The following is a 20,467-nucleotide window of genomic DNA, read 5'->3' on the forward strand; positions in this document are numbered from 1 at the left end:
CATACTTGAAGTAAGTCTTCACAAAGCTGAGAACCATCACAGCCACCTTACTTAAAGCCTACAGGTGGTGTGATACTCTACAGCACGATGCATTTCTTCATTAAGTCAGAGAATTTGACATTTGCTTATATAGTATTTCAATTTTATGAATCTTTAGAGTTGTACTTCACTTATTTTGAAAGCCAAATATAGTCATTTTACCTTACACACATTTATCTAAAAGCTATAGATATAAACACGTCACAAATGAACAAATAACATAAAAAAAAGTAATAATCATACAATAAATAGTTGAAGATTTCACGAGTAATTCCTGACCTTTTTGGCTCTTAGGGAACCTTGTGATGTAGCTAGGGTTAGACAACAGCTAGTGTTAGCATTCAACGCATTTCTAGCTTAATTTCTCATGGATAGCCCCACATGAAATTAAAGTGAAGGTGTCATTCCTAGCTAACGGTAATGTTAGCTAGCTAATGTTAAGTAGGAAATGGTAACATTACCACGGAAATGTGAGCCAGGAAATGGTAACATTACAGTCAGCTAGCTAATGTTAATGTTAGCTAACGGTAATGTTAGCTAGCTAATGGTAATGTAAACTAGGAAATGGCAACATTACCACGGCAATGTGAGCTAGGAAATGGTAATATTACAGTCAACTAGCTAACGATAATGTCTGCTAACGGTAATGTTAGCTAGCTAATGGTAATGGAAACTAGGAAATGTTAACATTACCACAGCAATGTGAGCTAGGAAATGGTGACATTACAGTTAGCTAGGTAGCGATAATGTTAGCTAGCTAACGGTATTCTTAGCAAGGAAATGCTGGAGTATTAATGCTAGCTGTTGTGGCCACAGTACCAAATATGTTGTTTTACCTTGAAATATGGCCCATTGACCTTTAACTATCCCTTCTTTTTTCAGTTGTTTCCTATGTTTGTGCGATTTGCAAACATAGTCCACGGAAGTACAAGTATATCAAAGCATTTGAGCTTCCCACCGTTAGCATGACATCAGAGGAAAGTGACAACAATGTCAGTATTGTGAATGCTGCACTGCCATGTTTTTACAGTTGCCCAGAACAAACAAACCAAACACTGGCCAGATTTCTGACCAACGTACAATCTCCTACATGGTTGGAAGGGGTGGGTGATGGATGGGAGCAGTTATCAGTTAGTTCTAATGTTGAATCTCACTGCTGAATACCACTTAATCCTACACACTTGTCCTTTAATGAACTGAGTGTGAAATTATTAAAAAAGCAAAGATTAATGTAAATATCACTTATCTTTAGAGCAAGCACTTTTACCTTAGGTAACATTTCACTGTGAATACTTACAGATTAGGATCTTGAATAAGGAACTTTTAACACAGAATTCTTACACCCTACTTTTGCTCCATTTACAAAACAGAAGGATCTAAGTACTTCTCAGTTAAACCTCGAGCTGTTCCCACCCAGCAGCTCCGTCTTACCTCGGTGTTTGGTGATACATTTGCTCCACTCTAAATTTCCCGGAGTGCTGCTTTGCTACGAGCACATTTACATGTCCCTCAGTGGCCTCCTCGCACATCTTAAACCTGGCACCACATCCAGAAGCTGCTGCTCTTAAATGTTTCACAAGCTTATGACACTTGGGTGCTGTTGTAGTCTTTTGACATATCACCTGTTGCTATAATTGGTTGGAGCTAAATCCCTGCCTGTTTTTTTCCCCGTTACCTCAACCCACTTTGTTGCCCCACTTATCACCCCTGCATTGGAAGTAGTTCTGCGCTTAGATGAGGAAATCTGCTTCGGTTTCTGCTTCTCTAATCCAGGATGCTGCCTCAGTAGAATCCCCGCACTCTGATCTGATCGTCCTAAATCCATCCTGTAAACACTGCATTAAATATTGATCATGGTATCACGCACAAGAACTTTATTTTTTGTGTTTTTGTTTTGCTGCGTTAGGCTTACTATGCACTGTGCAAGGTTTCCTGCTAATGAGATACTTGAAGGGCTACCAGTCTTCTTCTGCAGCATCAGTTGGATCAAAGCTTCCAGATTATTGAAATGAGTGGTACAAGAGAGGGTTAAAATACTTAAAGAATATCTGAGGAGACTTTAATTAGAAACACACACACACACTGTGGAGGAGTTATCGTAGATATAATACATATATTTTCTGGCTTATCACGGCAGAAAAAATGTGATAGAAGTACATACATTAGCTGTCAGCCAGATAGATTGTTCAAGCAGTCTTTGTTGGAGGCATCAGCGGGGAACAATCGGTGATAGATTGCACGTCCAATCACGAGATGTAGAACAACTTCTTTCTTGTGGAGAAGCTGTGGAGCAACAATTCTCTGACAATATTAAAAAAGACAATGTGGTGCAATAAATTGAAGCCGTGGCTGTAAACAGACATCCAATCACTCATTAAATAGTTTATCTCTAATCTTGAACACACATTCTCACACACAAAAAGCCCAGAGAGTGGAGTCAGCTCATATGTAGTGTAAAGTAGCATGTGGTAAACCATTAACCTTTTGACTTTCGTTTTCCTGTGTGCATGTAAAGAGGGCGTCTCTTACACTTACACTATGGTGTCATTTAACATTTATTTTTTTATTTTAAATAATACAATAAATATACTACAAATGAACATTGGCTTTGGTAGAGTTACAAGTTCATCATTTCTCTCTCCACTTCACAAATCGCGGACATTTAAAAAAGTGACGTATCCTGATGAAGGAGAAGGAGAAGAAGAAGCGTGGATGTGGAGATCATGCCACTCTACAAGTTAATCATAACAAGAGAAAAAACTTTACAATTTCATGCATACAGATAGGTTTTAATGCTTCAAAAGACATACAAGAGTGGATGGCCACAGTAAACTTGAATTTATTGACATAAAAACCAATATAACTTCTATCCTCTTATCCTTACACAGGTTTGACAAGACTGTGAAAACAAACAAAACAGACAGACAAATTGAAATCTACAAAATAAAAATAAAAAATAAAAAAAACAATGGCAGCATGTCTGCTGGTTCTGGAAATTTACAAAAATTTGTCCTTTTTATTGAGAGAGTTAAATTTGGGTGTACTGCATCACAATGAAAAATAAAGCCAAAGATCTACAAGCATATTGAGTTATCTTAACAGAAACGGTTCAAGTCACATATTGAAGATAAAAAAAAAAAAAAAAAATGTAAATAAAACCAACCTATGCATGAAGAGCTGTAAAAATTCTGTGGTAGATACTAGTGGTCATAAGCATAGAGAGTGCATAGTTTGAACAAAGAGCATAATTACAATAAGGGCAAAAAATAGTAGACCAACAAGCTACGTTTGATGCTGCGTGAGCTAACTCTGTCGTCTGGCTAATTTAGCGACCGGCTTCTACTGCGGTTAAATCAAGAAAATACTTTTCAAGTTGTTTCCCGTACAGAACTAATGATTTCAAGCCACCGTGGCCCATAAAGCTACAAATATAAAAACCTTTGGTGGAAGGGTTTAGGGGTTTCAAACTTTGGACCACATCCCTTCGGCCCAACCACAACATGTCCGCCTCTCAAATCCGTCAGTTGGACGCGGCACAGGTGATCCAACGGCATGAGCCACGATGCAGCACCTTAGCGCAATGATATGCAAAGCCAACGTCTTATTTTCCTCTCGTAATTCCAATATTTGGTACAAGTTTCTTATCTGCGCGGTCCGCTGAAGCAGGAGATAACAAACGCCGCCATGCTGCACTGATCTGTGAGTGGATATGTGGAGAAATGGCATGCAAACACCACCGCTGAGCATTAAAAAAACAACAACAACAAAATGGATGCAGCAAGGATCCACCTGCGTCCACACGTGGTGGTTTAAGAGAGTCAAAGGGTGGGGGGGTGGGGGGCGGCTGGTGATGGAATATTATCACCAGGGATTTCCTTTCATTCAAACAACAACAACTAGAAAAATACATAGCACCACAGAAGAGAGAAAATAGCACCTAGGTTTTTTGATTTCGTTGTGTTTGTCATTAAAAAAGTGACATCATCTCCCATCGCATAGTCAGATAGATGAATATTAGAGGAAATAATAACAGAAGCTATTTAAGTTAATGATATCGCCACCAAGGTAGGTGATCTGCTCAGAGGGCACAAAAGGTGGAGGAATGTATTCTTTTTTTTTTTATGCAAATCAAACTGTCACATAATATCACAGAGCTTGTTTCCGTCTTTTATTTCCATTCTGTTCTTAAATTACAACAAGGTGTGCTCCACAACTGCAACAGGACAGGACTTCCCAATTATCTGTTTTTCTAATTTACAAGTCGAATTTCCTCACTTTCCATTCCAATGGGTTTTTTTTTTTAGATGTTATCCCCGTTTCTGTCGTCTCCTACCTCACAATTTATAAAGTCACATGCATGTTTTGAAGCCAGGAAAAAAAGCAATAAAACATTACCAGGAAAAATATACAGAATGTACTTACAAACATAAAAATTATTTATATATATTTATATATATAAGATCCATTCCAAGAGAATGGGGAGGACAATTATGCACAAACAAAGCTCCCGTAGTGAATGAGCAAACAAAATGAGAAAAAAAAAAAGTGGAAGAAGCCGAGGAGATGAGGGAAAACATGAAGTAAAGAGCCAAATCTGATGGAGTCCGTGGCTAATGCTGCGGCCGTCTGGCGCAGCTCTCAGGGTCGCCTTCGATGTTTGGGGTCAAAAAGAGACTTTTAATCAAGTGTGATGACGCGGGGGCGGGGGCTACGTTTCTGAGCGTGCGTTTGTAAGAGGCAGGATCTGACATCCAGTTTCAAAACTTGCATGTGATGGAGAAGGCACACTGAGGTTTCAAGGTTATTTTTCCTCTATTCCTATAGAATTTCTCTGTATTCTCAACTTGATTTCATTTTACTCATACTTGTTGCTTTATGGAAAAAAAAGTTACTTTTTTACAAATGTCCTATTCTTTTTCAATTGTTTTTATTTTCTGAGAAAACAAAATATATGCTTTTAATTTTTTCTCCATTTGCTCAGGAAACAGTCTTAGCCGATGAAACAGACAGGGCCCACTTCGAATCCAAACTTCTGCGTGGAGCCGCCAAAGTCGTTGAACATGAGGTCCACAAATGGCACCTGTTCCACCTTTGGTGTGTTGATCTCAAGTACTGTCTTTTCATAGCCCTTTTTCAACTGTCAAAAGAGAGAAGACACAGCGGGAGTGAGAGTCAGTGTGAAATATTCCTCTGAAATAAAGACATCACACATTTTTTCAGGGCTTTTATCGACTGAGCCACTTCAAAGACAAGAGGGGCTTAATATTCTGAGAGAGTTCATTTTCGGAACCCCGCCACCCGCCTACACAAACATCCCTTTGACTTACCGCACAGCCATCGACCAGGGTGCGGATGTAGGGGTTGTTATCATAAGACATCTCCTCGTCGTTGGAGCCCAGGAAGCGGATGGCCTTGTCGTAGTTGTCCTGCTCCTGGTCGTGCCAGGCCACCGACTGGTAGCAGTTGTATGTCATGTTCTGTCTGGCGGCCGCGCTCAGCAACCGCAAGAAGGTCATCTGGACCACGCCGATGGGGTTGCCCTCTGCGTCCACGTAGGAGAGCTGCAGGGAAGATGGAGTTTGAGCATCAAAAAGGAAACACAGGGAGAAGGGACCAGTGTGTACAGAGAGGAAGAGTGTCCACAAGATCCTAAACACATTTACTGAACATAGTGTAATCTGAACACAGTGCAGCCTTTCAGTCTCTTGGGGGCCTTTTTGATTTAATTTATGACTTGTAATTTGTTTTACTGCTGTGTTTGGATGCCTGGGATGTGTTTCTTATTGACAACTGAGTTAGAATAAGGAGATGTCATCCAAGGACACAGAGTTAATAAACTACCATGCTCTGTGGGAGCACAGACAATACCAACAGGACTTTATTCCCCAGTTTTAATATAATACAGGGCAGCATACTGACCTCATCATTTAAAGGGGAGGCTGGTGATGTCATCTTTTCTTACTGCCAACAAATCCCACTTAAAGACCAAAACTAAGAGTTTGTCTTACTTACCTTCCCTTTTTGTAGCCCATCACCCTTATTTAAAGTGATAATCTCAAAGATTTCCATTTAAATAAATGTCTGTTAAGTCACTATGAGGTAACATAATGATGATTGAGCCTATGGCCCACTGAGGAAAGCCTCTGCATTTGCAGTATTACAGACTGGGTGTCTGTGGCGACTTTTGCGGTAAAAATCACAAGCGGCGCCCAGTTAGTGACACGTTTTCCATCAGCCAGCAGTGGTTGGTCTGCCAGAGAGGGTAGGCGGAGCTAAGCGGCTGCTTTTCCGGTCTCTGCAAGTGACTGGAAAAGCTAACTAACAAAGAAAACATCGATGACTACAGATACAACTTCAAAAATAAGTGAAAATCCAAAGAAAAAGAAACAAACTCGACGCTCAGATGAAGCAAACAGTCTAAAAAGGAAAGCGACCGTCAGCGAGGAAAATCAAGAGTTACAACCGGAGCCAACCGTGGACGTCACACATGCAGCACTGTCTGGATATCTGGGAAGTGTGCTCCCGCAGTTACCGTTTATCGCCATAGGTGCCGCCAAAGAGAACCAAACTGAGATCTTCGAGATTACCACTTTAAAGACCAAAACTAACATATTGTGAGTTTGTCTTACTTACCTGCCTCTAAGCTCATCCCCCTTATTTAAGACATTAATCATTAAAAATAGGTCACAAATATATGTTTGTATAATTTTCTAAAAAACAAGTTTTTAGAAAACGTTACTCAAACAGGAGGAATGCATGCATGGATTTGGGACTATTTTCCCCTGCGGATTAATATACTCCTGTTACCTACTTAATACTTACAACAGGACGCTGTATGTAGGAGTGCATCCCACGTGCAGACAATGTTCATACAATACGCTGTGGCTGGTTTGGGTCTTTTCATGGGGATTTGTTGACAGTAAAAACACAGAAGGTCCCCATTTCTTAAAAACTGGCTCAGCTGATTATAACACTCAGACGAGTATTTCTAGGTCTCATGCCTGGAAGCTGTACTTATGTGCAAGCCTTAATGTGGAAAAATCTGCCTTCAAAGTACAAAAATAAGCATAACTAAACACCTCATTTAAATCTTGATTATGTAATTATGTAAAATGCATATCCAATATTAGAAATTATGGCAAGTACATGAAAATGTAATTATCCTAATAGGAAATGTGTTGCAGTAATGATATGTTAATTGGCTGGTAATTAACCTATAATTAACTTAGAATTTTTTGAGCTTTTTGAGCTCATCTAACAGAAAACCGAGATATATCCCATTAGGCTGATCGTATCGCCTTGTAATCCTGCCTGATAACACGGCATGTTTGGAACCGGTCCGATTAATGTGTCCGTAAGTGACTGATCTGCATACCAACCATCAGGAATCCATTAGATCCACATGGTTCGCTTCGTCTTTCAGACAAACAGGACTTACTGAGAGGAGAGCGCATGCAGCATCCATGCAGCAAGAGACTGGATGTGTTCTTCCTCGACTTGCTCTTGCGTAAAAGCGACTGTTCACGCACGCATACACACATGCAAATACAAACCCAAAGTACTGACACTCAAATTTGACATCGGCAATCTTTTTATGCAACAATTTAGAGCATATGATCGGTTTAACTCGCCTTTTAATCACCTAATTAAGACTTTCTGCAGTATGTCAAAGAGTGTCAGCGCCGTGGCTCTAAATATTCTGATGTTTTCATGAGTGTCGGGGTAGCGTCATGCTTGTTTCTTTTACCCCACCACCACTCTTCACCCCACTTTTTCTTCCTCGGCGTGTGGATCCAGCCCGACATCGCCGGAGACACATTACCTCTTCATCATCACAGCCGCAAGTCAACAGTGACTGAGTACCCAGAAGCCCCTGGGTGGTGACTGAGTGCCTGACCTGTTCTGACTCAGAGCAGCCCTGCTGGATCTAAGTAGTGTTTTAAGGGAGAAGCTGGGAATGTGAGTGCGGCTGAATGGCTGCAGAGAGAGGGAATGACATTTATTTTCCCCCCATTGTGAGGGAAGGACGACCTGCTGAGGCGGCTTAAAAAATCTAATGTGTGAGGCAGAGATGTGTTAAGTGATGCATTCACTCTCAGGTGTTTTTAAATCAACTATGTATTCTCATGCTGCTGCTTCCTGAGTCGTTGGAGTGTCGAGGCACACAGTCACTCTAAGGAGATGCTCTCTTAATGTAGCAGAGGAGTGGGTGTACAGTCAAGGATTTAAACAATGAAACTGCTGTGCGTCGTTTTCTATTTGTTAAACTCCATTATGTGCAGAATCTATTGTTTCAGTGCCGGAAAATCTTGTCTGTACGGTCCACAAACCTCTCCTCCATTGACTTATAAGAGCATTACCTACTTTGTTGCTGGACCTAAGGTGAGCGCAGCTCGTGCTGATTCATGCACCACAACCAGCAAGCAAGGTGCCAATGCATATACAAACTTTGTAGAGCAGAACCAGAACCATGCAGAGCCTGAAAGCACGCAGAGTCCAGGCCTCAGCTTGGACTCTGGTACCGCAGGCAGGGCCACTTACCATGGAACCTCTCTTGTAGTGACTATACCATGTGCCTGGCGAGTCTTTGGGCCATTTTGCCATTTTGCTCTGTAAAATATAAGAGGCATTCAGGGAAGGGAAAAGGACTTGGGAAAAGTCGGGCTTACCAGTTTACCACGTTTGAATTCACTGAACCAGGAGCCGGGATTCTCCTTAACCCAGGATGTGAGCCTAGCCTGAGGGCATGGATTGACAGAGAGGTAGAGGAGGAGAAAACAGCAGCATTAAAGAAACAGATCTAACAGACACACATCCCCTCTCCCCTCTTTCTCCTGCTGTTCTTCCTCTTGAGGCATCTTCCAGACCTGAAACAGCGCTCGATGAGATCAACCAGACCAACTGGTCCGGGGCAGAAAATTTTCGCGAGCCATTATGCCATTTTTGTACAGTACAAACTGTAGCTGGCAGCTAATTGCTGCTGAAAAATTCATGAGTACACAGTGATTAATTAAGAAATGATCGCCTGTGAGGAGCTCTTATTCGGCGGCGTCTATCCCTGCTGTTCGGTGTTGGTGCTGCGCAGCCATGGTGCACTGACTTTGTTATGCCATTAAAAGCTGTGAATTGGCCAACAGGGCACAGCTGTAATGGTCTCAGCTATGACAATGATGAATTTCGCCATAATTAGATAGCGGTGTTTGATATGGAACTGTCATCAATAGCGTAATGCGCTAATGAATGATGGGCCGGAGATCACTTATCGCTGGGAGATGGCATACATTAGACTCACGCTGCCTTGAAGGTGACCCTCCATTGTTTGAGTGAAGGAGAGGAGGAAATCCTTGCTATAACTTTTCCTCGGTAGCATGTCAGGTTATGTGATTCTGTGCAATACGTGGAATGTATAAACTACGTCCTCTTATGCCAATCGACAGGCACGTGGGAGTGTTTGCGGTCTCAATGCAAAGACTGACAGCACTGGATCTTATTTTAACCCCCTGACACAAACGAGAGCGGCCCATCACCAACACGCTATAAAAAGTCTGCTTCATTATTCCGAGCTTAAGCAAACTCCAGCTCCTCTGAGGCCTGGTGAGTGGGATCATTAAAATGGCTGTAGCGCTGTGCTATTACACAACCCCCGGCTTGTCATAGAAAGTGTTCCCAATGTTTCACCACTCTGCTAGCTCTGCTCGCCTCTACACACTCGACATAATGAAGCAAAAAAAATCTTCTCTGTGTGCCTGTCACCTGTCAAAGGCTTTACAGGTGATGAAGTCCTTAATGGCCTTGCATCTAAAAATGGTGCTGAAACAATATGGATGAGTTAGAGACATTGCGTGCGTTCATCTCCCTGCAGATACCAGCTGTCACAACTTAACTGAAATTTAGCGTGTTAATGAGGACGCACACGCTCACACAAACTTTTTTTAATATCTTTGTGGGAAGTTTGGGTGTAAATGATGACACTAAAATTGATCATTTAGGGGATATTTTCTGACACGCACACAATCATACAAAGTTGTATTTTTGTTTTAAGTGATTTTTAATGACACACACACTCTGGTTTTTATGCTTAGTGGGGTCACACGCACAAAACGAGTATTTTAATCCTTGTGGGGTCACACACTCGCACACAAAATGTCATGTCTATCTTTGTGGGGTCACAGACTCAAGACTCACAAACTGGACTTTACATCTTTCTAGAGATTTTTGGACACTTACAGTCACACATACACTGTTTTTTAATTTTTGAGGGGATTTTTAATTACACACACAGACTGTTTTTTCTACTTAGTGGGGTCACACCCAAAAAACAAGTATATTTACCCTTGCGGGGTCACACACACACAACACACAAAATGGATATTATGTCTTTGAAGCGATTTTAACTGAAACACACAGACTTGTTTTTCTGACTTTGTGGGGCCACACACAAACTGTCACGTCTATCTTTGCGGGGTCACATACACAAAGTGGACTTTACATCTTTCTAGAGATTTTTTGACTGACACAGTCACACAAACAGTTTTTATATTTTTGAGGGGATTTTTTAATGACACACACAGACTGGTTTTTAAACTTAGTGGGGTCACCTGCACAAAAACAAGAATTTTTATCCTTGCGGGGTCACACACTCATACGCAAAAACTAGGCTTTTTATCTTTGTGGGGATTTTTGCTGGCGCGCGCGCACACACACACACACACACACACACACACACACACACACTAACTGTGCTATAAATCTTTGTGGAATGAAGGAGGCCCCGTCAAGTCGCCTCCCACGTCTTTTTGGTGGAAACACACCAGGTAATCTCATGGAGGCTAATTATATCCACGCATATGTAGGTACAATAGAGCAAATTTTGCAGCTAGTGCTGTCTCTAGATGTTCGGGTTATTTATATACCATTCACAGCAGCAAGTCCCAGACGAGAAGAAGAAAAGACAATAACTCTTATCTGAAATATTCAGCTTACAATACTGTCAATCAAATCCCAAACTGCAGGCTGAAAATACATCCTCTCTCTTTTTCACACCACATCGTCTTGCTAGCTCTAATCCCGACTTTTCTGTATCTACTGTATCCTCAACCTCACTGTCCATATTGTGTGTTAGGCGGTCAGGCTTACCCCTTCAGACTTCTTATCTGGGTAGATGCAGCTCTCTCCGCCCGCTGTGAAGTTGCAGTAAACCTTGAAGGAGTCCCGAGAGCAGCCCTGGTTCGGATCAATCCAGTATTCACCTGGAGAACACGGAGAGCGGGAGAAAACATAGAACGAGAGGGCAATTATAGAGTATATATAAATCCTATACTGTACTCCTTCAGGTCAAGTCTGACATGTACTATAGAGCCTGTGCTGAAAATATGTTTATATGCCTACATCATATTCTGAAATGTTGAACCGGAAAAAAAAGTCATCATTTTTTCTAAAGGCAAACATTTCATATATTTTGAAACACAATAAAAAAATAATCTTACTGTTGGTGTTTTGTAATTAAAGAAATATAACCAGATTCTTTAATCAACATCCATCTTGTATCCTGCTGTTTGATTACATGCTGGAATTATGTGCATTAAGTAGTCCATGTGCCAAGTGGCATGATCCATTCTGGAGCTTCAATTATTGATTAGTTTTATTATTGATAAATTTGATGATTATTTTCTTAGTTAAAACCGTAAAATTTGGTGTATAAGACGCACTTTTAATACTTTTTTTTCATCTAAAAAGTGGGCTACGTCCTGTATACCGGTGCGACTAATATACCAGTCTAAAATGCAGAGAGAGGTATGCTTTTGTGTTACGGTATTTTACCCAGATGATGGCGCTATCCTGTTGTTCAGTGGTGATATCACACCTACGTTTCCGGGTCCAAGCCGCTACAAAGTCTCCTATTTACAATACGCCGCAGTTCTGTTTTCTACGCTGTTTTAAGCGAGGAAAACTAACTTATTGCTGCTAACTCTTCGTCACGGACATGCACCGTCATGATCGCCATTGCAGCCGCAGCCCTCACAACAATCAAAATTAAGTTACCGTAGGCTGCCAGCTACAGCCAGCTACAGCTAGCTACAGCACCGGTAGCTAGCAGGATTGCAAACTCGACATGGCAACAACAGAGCGGGCTGTAATTTGTGTGTGTTTTCAATAAAAATAAATTGAATTAGTGTTGACGTAACTTTTTTAAAATTAATTAATAGCTGTAGAAAACTTTTTCCCTCTGGGATAACCCCCCAAAAACAGACTGCTGGTGGTATAATTTTGTGGATAAAAGCCAGAAAACAACATGTAGAGCCCAAAAGGATATCATCAGATTACTTGTTTTGTCCTACCAACACATCAAATTTTATGATATTACATTTTTCAAAAGAAAGCAGTTAATTCTCACAAATAACACACTGGGAATGGGGATAGTTTGGTTTCTTTTTCTTTAAAAGGATGATTTTTATAGAGTCTAAATTGGGCAAGAGCCCATTAAAAACATAAATATACTGCCCAGTAGCTTTTTTAAACCAGTGTGATACCAACCATCAGGGAATTCAGGGTGGCAGAGCTGCAGGTCCTTGCAGGTACGAGCGGGGTTGCTCTGTGTGCCCAGAGGATGCTTCATCTGCTCGATCTCCAACTTCAGGGAGTTCAGCGAGCCAAAGATCTCCTCCATTCCGTCGTCGTAGTCCTTGTAGTTGGCGTCCACGGCGGCGTCGTCCATCATCTGGCTGGCGTCGATGTTCCTACGATTTCTGCCTTTCATGGAAGCCTGGATGGGGAGTGGGTGGATCACATCGCCGGGTGGGCCCTGTTGTGGAGACATGGAAGATGTGGCAGTCAGAGATGAGGGTCGGGTTGGTGTAAATTAAGAAGATAATTACTCATGCTAAGGATGCGTTAGAAGTATAATTCAAAAGTCTGCCGCGTTGACTTACAGGAGGTCCAGGAGGTCCAGTTGTTCCAGTCTCTCCCTTTGGTCCAGTTTGACCCTGAGCAAGACAAATTAAAACGTTAAATTTTCTTGAACAACAAATTATTTTATGTCTTAAAAAAATACTTGTTTAGGTTTCTAACTGAGAGTGTAGCTCAGCAAACCACTTACCGATGACCCTTTAGCTCCTTTGGGACCAGGAGGACCCTGAAGACACAAAGATGAACATGTAATCAATACAGGCTCAGACATTACACACTATCAGTAACAACACATATTGATCGACGCAGTCTTACAGGTAATCCAGGGGGACCGAGAGGACCGAGTGGACCTGTAGGACCAGCAATACCCTGAAGAGGAAAAAAAGGAGTTTAAATTTATAACTGTTAGCAGCCTTGTTTGTTTCTGTTGCTACAGCATCGACTAAAACTACATTCTGGCTGAGCTAAATCTGAAAAAACGATAACTTCTAGTAGGAGGATCATTGGCAGATATAGCTCTGCTCTCCCACGACACTAGCAGTCTGTCTTTGGCGTACAGAATCTAAAAACTCCACTGTGCCAGCACGTGTAGGCACCAGCCCTTCACGACGCCTTTCATGTAGTTTAGTGTCCTTACATTGTCTCCTTTGGAACCGGCTGATCCTGGAGGACCAGGAAGACCTCTGTCACCCTTTTCTCCCTGTTCACCTGGGGGTCCGATGAGACCGATAAGACCTGGATGGCCCTGAGGGTGGAGAACAACACGCGCACATTATCAATACAGCAGTCAATAATACACCATTACAAACATTAGCCGTATGAAATGTGCGTCTGGCACACCCTCTAATGATTAGCGTAATGATTCAATGGCTGGAGGCAAACAACTGATCTAATCAATCCGTCGGTAAATAGGTCCATTAGTCTTATGACGCTCTGCACAAAAGCCTTCATTTGAGTAGCTGCTGGAGTAGCTCACCTTCTCTCCTTTGATACCAGAGTCTCCTTTCAAACCGGGTAAACCAGGAGGACCCTGTGAGAAGGATTGAATGAGGGTTCAAATCGGTTGCACAAATTCTGTGAAAGAGCTCAACACAAAGGGCGGTTTCACTCACCATGGGTCCGGGAGGTCCGTCTGGGCCTGGCAGACCAGGTACACCTTGCTCTCCCTGCGTAGAAACACCAAGTACACGGTTATTTTTAACCTGGGCTCATGAGAAAACTCAAGAGAATACTGAAGTTTATTTTAAAGTATTTATTTACACCTGCTCTCCTTATACTGTTTAAACCCCTGGTTCTCAACTGGTGGGTCGGGACCCAAAAGTGGGCCGCCGAGCTGTTTTCAGTGGGTCGTGGATGTGTGTTTAAAAAAAAAGAAAATTGTGGCAAAAAGTCTTTGCTGAGCTTTTATTTTGAAGGACATGGGTGTAGTTTATACACACTCCATGAATCCACTGATTGGGCAATCTCTATTTACAGATTCGACATAGAAATGTAGAACCTGTGGATTTCCAGGACGCAAATGTTTTGATTTCCGTTTGTAGAACGCTTCTTAGGCAGATGCAGGAAAAACAGTCCGTGTGGAGAGCAGAAGCATCCCCATCAGCGTCCCATTAGCTTCTTATTAATCTCTATGAACAGACATCTGCATGCTAACAGCTAACAATCTGCTCTAGATCTAAAAGTCAACTTGAGATGAATTCCCTTAACGCTGTGTCAGGAAAGCCGTTTAGCGTTCAGATTTCCCAACTTCCTCGAATGCATCAGAAATGATCGATCCGACCTCTGCATTTTAAAATTAGTTTTCATCTCCTCTTTACGACAAACCTGACAAAGCTTCATTTTGACTTTTGACTAATCTTCATCATGATGTTGAAATTTCAGCAAAGGTGAGACCCGTTAATTAAAGTCAATCACAAGAAAAACTGGTTCTTTTTCTGCAGTGCAGCACGCAGAAGTCGTTTCCCATTTACCCCAGTGTGTCCACCAGTGCTCCCAGAAGCTAAATCGTCATCAGACTATAGCCGATGGGATCTGAGACTGCTGATTGGGTAATCCAAGCTGAAGTTGTTTCTGTTGAATAAATTAGATAAAAAAGATTCTTTTTTTTTGGCTTTTTTTAAGCCTTTATTTTAGATAGAGGACAGTGGAAAGTGACGGAAATGGGGGGGAAGAGAGAGTGGGGATGACACGCGGCAACGGTCGCTGGTTTAACCGTTGAGCTAAAACGGCGCCTACTGTTGTGTTTTGTGATGTTGACAAACTGTGATGTTTTGTTCCGTCTCAGGTCCAAACTGCAGCATTTGTCATTAAATAAGTGGTAAAAAAATGTCAGACACTTGTGGTGGTGATTTGTCATTAAGGAGGCGGTGGTGGGTCCTGAGGCGAGACCAGCTGAGAACCACTGTTTTAAACAGACTCCAGATTATAATACCACTGGGATAAATTGCTCTAAAGGGAAGAAACACTCTACTCACAACTGGGCCAGGGATACCCCTGAGACCTTCAGAACCGGGCTTGCCAGGTGATCCTTGAGGTCCAACAGGACCCGTCTTTCCTTGGGGACCTTCCAGGCCGGACTCTCCCTTTCACACAGAAACAGGAAACACACAAACCCAGTGACTTCTTGCTCATTTGTTGCGTGTGTGACTTGCTTGTATTTGGCGGAGGTGCTACCTTGGCTCCCTTCTCTCCTTGTCTTCCCTCAGGTCCTGCTACTCCAGGGGGGCCCTGCGTGAACGAACGCGATGACAGAGATTCATATTGTGGAATACAAAGAGAGAGTGTTTAACGTTTCGCTACGACAAGAACCCGACTTACCCGCTTTCCTGGTGGTCCGGAGGGACCAGACTCTCCTGTGGGTCCGGGGGAACCCTGATTTGAAAAATCAAACAGCTCGTTTTGTGATTTTTAAAGGAAATTTTCATGAAAGAACTTCTTTTAAAAAACGACAGGTTTGTGATCATATATACATATATATAAGTTAACAGTTGGTATGCAGCACTCACAGCTTGACCAGCCTCTCCATCATCTCCCTTGTCACCAGCGGGACCGTCTAACCCCTGCATGAGAATTGAACAGAACCTCAGACATGAGCGCAAAACAAACAATTCATCCACAGCTCATCTGAAGACTTAAGCTCTACGTACAGCTGGACCGGGCTCTCCAGGGGGACCAGGGTCACCGGGGAAACCACTCGGGCCCTGAAAATCAAAGAAGGTTCGTTACATCGGCGTTTTTCTTTTAGGGTTTTAATTTGAACGTTTTGAAGCTCGAAGGTGAAACAAAAACTTACAGGGCTTCCTTTGGGACCATCATCTCCAGCGGGTCCTTTAGGGCCGGGAGGTCCGGCTGCACCAGCTGGGCCGGACTCTCCCTTTTCTCCTCGCTCTCCTCTTGGACCCTGGAATAAAACAAAGTTTGTTAGTTCTAATCACAGGCTGTATAAAACGATGGACGGCGTGACAGCTCCCTAAAAGTGAAGCCAAACCCTCTCTATCGCCCCCTGCTGACAGGCTGCAGTATAGCTCATAAAGCCCGCCTCCTCCATGTTAACAGATGGGACATGATGGTTTCTGTCATAGTTAGTTCTTATCATGCTGATTTATGTCCAAGTGTTCATTTTTCTGACAAGTTTATTTTCAATTAGTTATTTGATGCTGTAAAAAGGATGATTGACAGCTCTGTTGACAAATCCGGCTCCTGCAGCCGATCTGTTCCGGATTAGCAGATTAGAGGAGGAACGGTGAGAGGAGACGTAACTAAAACAATCACTACAGTCATTGAAGTTTACATACCTGTGAACTTTAACCTCAGACCAACATTAGGAAGCTGTCCTGATGTTAAACACAGCAGCGTGCGGGATCCTTGCTGTTTTTTCGGTAAGTTAAGTGTGTGTTTTGGTTAGCGGAAGTGGCTATGGCAGCCGATCTCTATTGACGTCACCATCACAAGATGGCGGCGCCTATCACAGGGGCTGTTTTGGAATCACTTTCGTACAATGGGAGCAGATGGAGACGCGTCGTCCATCTTTATACAGTCATTGGTTCTAATCCAGAGATACTTGACTTGAGTCTGCTTATTGTACGGTTCGGTCATCTGATTTGTAGCCTAACTATTGACCAACAGTGATTCACCTTCTTTCTTTTTCTTCTTTGTTGGTTAATATTTACGTAGAAATAAAGAAATCAGAACACTCACTGGTGGGCCAAGTTCTCCCTGAAGTCCGGGCTCTCCTGTTTCTCCAGCGTCTCCCTGAGAAGAGAGAGAGAGGGGTGAGATGGGGAGAAACACATGTGTTAACAGAAAGCTGATTTGTTGATCCAACATGCTACTAAAAATCTCATCAGTTACAGCAGCCCTCACTGTCCCGGTGCCCTTGTGGAAAACATTGCGATAGAAAGAGATGACACGAGGGATTTCAATCCATCAAGTTGGGACAGATTGTGAGGCCGGAGCGCGGGGAGGGCGCTGACCTCACCGTTCTCCCTGGACCCTGCACATATATCTTGTCCTCTCCCCTCATACCTTATTGGATAGTTGCTCCCGTCGACTCACCTATACACCGGGCGCCATCGTTATTCACTGTCACATAAGCGGCGCCTCCCTGCTGGGGTTTGCTGCAGATGCTGTCTGTATCATCGGTTTCAGGGGGAAAATATTCGCCTGTGTCATGTTTTTGAGACAGGAAGCCGATCGATAGCGGAGCTCTGCAGAGCCAGTGACGAGCTGTGCGCTGATGTGCTATGATAAGCATATCCAGATTTCCTCCAGCATGAACAAAAAGCTCTGTGTTGTAAGCTGGTACTCTAAATTAGTGACTGGCTGGCTTCCAAACTTTCTGTTGTTGCCGTCGAGAAATCCACTCTAAGCAGTTGGTACGCCTGTTTAAAAGCATGACGGATCCCCTTGTATTAGCGGAGTAACTCCTCCGCTCTTTACGCAATGTTGCATCCGAGGAAAGCGTGCACGGGCCTACGACAACCTGCTCATGTTCCCCCACAGGGGCTGCTGGGAACAGGAAACTGAGAGCATGAAAGACAGCTGCTCGTCACAGATATACGAGGGGTGTGTTTACAGAAAAAGAAGCCCGAGCTCGGTCGCTTGCCAGCTCCTCGGGCTGACTTATAAAACGCCAGATCAGCTAAAGAGCTTATTAGGGCCAAAAGAGCACTATGTTTGTTTGCACGGAGGAAGGACAAGCTATCCTAAGGGAGATTATAAAGGAGCAAAAGGTGATTCTATTGACTGAACCAGATGCAACAAATCACACTATCAGTGCGAGCAGAAGGTTTGCAGCACTGCAGTCGATCTGCTGCGAACGCTGCCAAAGCAAAGCCCTTCATAATGAAACAGCAGCAACAAATAAAAACAGGAGCTGATTTTAATAATGCATTTATCTCAGAATCGCAAGAACAGTGCCTTTGAGTATTTATTTACAACCTCTCCAACCAGCAACAGAACTGTCGGCGATGGCAGGCTGTCCATTAGATCTGCCGTGCATCTGTCACTTTGCAGCACACAAAAAAATGATCCAGTTCCACTCTAAAGGGTCTCGCACAGCACAAACAGGCATGGGAAATATTAACAGCTGCAAATGTCTTGTAAAGACGCATCATTCACCTTCTTTACCACGGGGCAATCAAACAAACTGCAAGCGCACTGAATCTGTCAACGGGATAAAAAGCGAATCACACCTGTCTTATAGAGACACTTCAGTGGAAAAATGTGCAATCAATCGGGTGCAGAAGTAGTCTGAGATACAACACGAAGCCCCCTCAGGGACATTTGTTGGGTTTTCTTCCTCTCTGGAAAAACTGCAAAGTCTTTACTTTAAAACTTCACATCTACAAACGCTTTGTGCTCAGGTTTTTGGTTTTGTTTTGTTTGGAAGATGGTGAAAAAGAGGCTGCAGCACAATGAATAAACTATCAATGAGTGCATGTGAGCAGGTGAAGCACGTTTCCATAGTTGCCAATGACAACAGCTCCTCCTGTCCACTTTAGAATCATTATACATTCATCTGTTCTGGTTGAAATACTTTTTCAGAGACAATTCAAATTAAATCACATTTTTCATGTGTATATGTACAGTATTTTTAGCTGACCACCGGGGTCAGCCCTACACATGGGTGGCTGAGTGACTGACTGAGTGAGTGACGGTACTTTCAGAGCCGTAGAGAGAGATAGAGTTGACCTCCACATATTGCATATTAGACCTCCACTGACGCGACTCTCTGTCTATACGGCTCTGGATACTTTGTTCAGGGAGTAGGCGGGGCTGCTCGTCCGCTGTCCTCACCTACTTCCACAGTGCGCACACGTTGTCATCGGCCTCATGAGGAGAGTCCTTGTAACACGTTGGCCACAAAAGCGCACATTGACCTGATGCGGTCAGCCACATACAAGGTTTTGACCTAGTCTTTTTTTAGTGCAAGCGTGTAGTACGGAGGTTTTTGACCACATGGACCAGACAGTAGCTATAATATCTCTGACGGACTGGTAGATGAGGGGGTGGGGCCTAATGGCTATCTACTAATGCATGTGCATCCCCAGTGGCCATGAAACCGTATTTAAAGTAGCTGTTGTCATATTCTTTTCTTCTCTGTGTCTCCACTTTCCTATCCAGTAGATAGACAGTAGGAGACCCCCCCCAACCCCCCCCCGGATTTTGATTGGGTTTTTTTCACGGACCAGTGCTAAACAACCCAGAAGTGGTCCGCGGCCCAGTGGTTGGGAACCCTTGTTGTAGTACAATAACCTCCTGAGACCCAGACAAATTACAGTTTGAGAATTTCAGTGATTTTAAAATAAATTAAATCTTTGGAAGGAAAAAAACATGTGCTGCTGCAACATCAGCACTATCTATAACAATCATAGATTATTATACATGAAGTTAACATTACACAGTATAGCAGTTCAAATACAGCATTCGCATATGTATTTGATCTTTTCTAGTTGAAATACTTTTTCAGAGACAATTAAAATTCATGTGTAATTATTTCTTTTCCAAGTGTGTGCTCTCGGTGCACGCTTCAAGTTCATTAATATGTATTAATTTCTCACTGCCTGCCTAATTCTGTGTTTACTAAAGTGCTTGTGCTCGGTTTCCACTAGTGTATTGGAAGCCTGGTGGCACCCCGGGCCAAAGTTTATTACTTTAAAACCATTTACCGTTATTTACAACAACATAACTGAAAGCAGTTTATGTGTCTTTGGAGGTTTCTGTGCTTACACGTACACCGACTAAAGAAGTGGCAGGTGCAATTAATAATGTGGTGCAATTTTCCTGCCAAAAGAAAAGCCATGAAAACAGCATTTTGCTGCCTGAACTGCTTAAAGCTCCTGTGAGGAATTTTGGGTTCGTGTTGATTTTGGCGCCCCCTGTGGACAAAGCCGTACCTCTTATCTCTTTGCTGATTTTGTCCTGCTTTCTTTAACAGTCATAGTCATTTCAGGCATTAAAAATAACTATAAAGAAATAATCAATCTTGTCGCTGATGGTCTGGTTTGCTTTTGTAGGTCTT

At 42.7% G+C, this 20,467-nt stretch overlaps 1 protein-coding gene across 2 annotated transcripts in view; it reads right to left on the bottom strand.

The window, feature by feature from the left end:
- Positions 1-2,576: 2,576 nt before the first annotated feature.
- Positions 2,577-20,467, bottom strand: part of col5a1 (procollagen, type V, alpha 1) — a 94,459-nt gene continuing 76,568 nt past the window's right edge. Inside the window, exons 49-66 of one of the 2 annotated variants that reach the window (XM_069673752.1) lie at positions 17,143-17,196; positions 16,238-16,345; positions 16,092-16,145; positions 15,951-16,004; positions 15,763-15,816; positions 15,619-15,672; positions 15,420-15,527; positions 14,058-14,111; positions 13,922-13,975; positions 13,583-13,690; positions 13,261-13,314; positions 13,136-13,171; positions 12,969-13,022; positions 12,574-12,841; positions 11,176-11,288; positions 8,581-8,649; positions 5,367-5,600; positions 2,577-5,176 (exon numbers count right to left, since the gene is read on the bottom strand). In XM_069673752.1, coding sequence (XP_069529853.1) covers positions 5,030-5,176; positions 5,367-5,600; positions 8,581-8,649; positions 11,176-11,288; positions 12,574-12,841; positions 12,969-13,022; positions 13,136-13,171; positions 13,261-13,314; positions 13,583-13,690; positions 13,922-13,975; positions 14,058-14,111; positions 15,420-15,527; positions 15,619-15,672; positions 15,763-15,816; positions 15,951-16,004; positions 16,092-16,145; positions 16,238-16,345; positions 17,143-17,196 — 1,677 coding nt within the window. In that variant the 3' untranslated portion in view covers positions 2,577-5,029. Of the gene's footprint in view, positions 5,177-5,366; positions 5,601-8,580; positions 8,650-8,708; positions 8,778-11,175; positions 11,289-12,573; positions 12,842-12,968; positions 13,023-13,135; positions 13,172-13,260; positions 13,315-13,582; positions 13,691-13,921; positions 13,976-14,057; positions 14,112-15,419; positions 15,528-15,618; positions 15,673-15,762; positions 15,817-15,950; positions 16,005-16,091; positions 16,146-16,237; positions 16,346-17,142; positions 17,197-20,467 lie in introns of both variants that reach the window. The other variant, XM_069673751.1, reaches the window with a different exon arrangement.

Source organism: Semicossyphus pulcher, unplaced genomic scaffold (genome assembly GCF_022749685.1).
Source record: "Semicossyphus pulcher isolate SPU_LCO1_2020_fin unplaced genomic scaffold, fSemPul1.0.p SCAF_22, whole genome shotgun sequence".
Classification (NCBI taxonomy): Eukaryota; Metazoa; Chordata; class Actinopteri; order Labriformes; family Labridae; genus Semicossyphus; species Semicossyphus pulcher.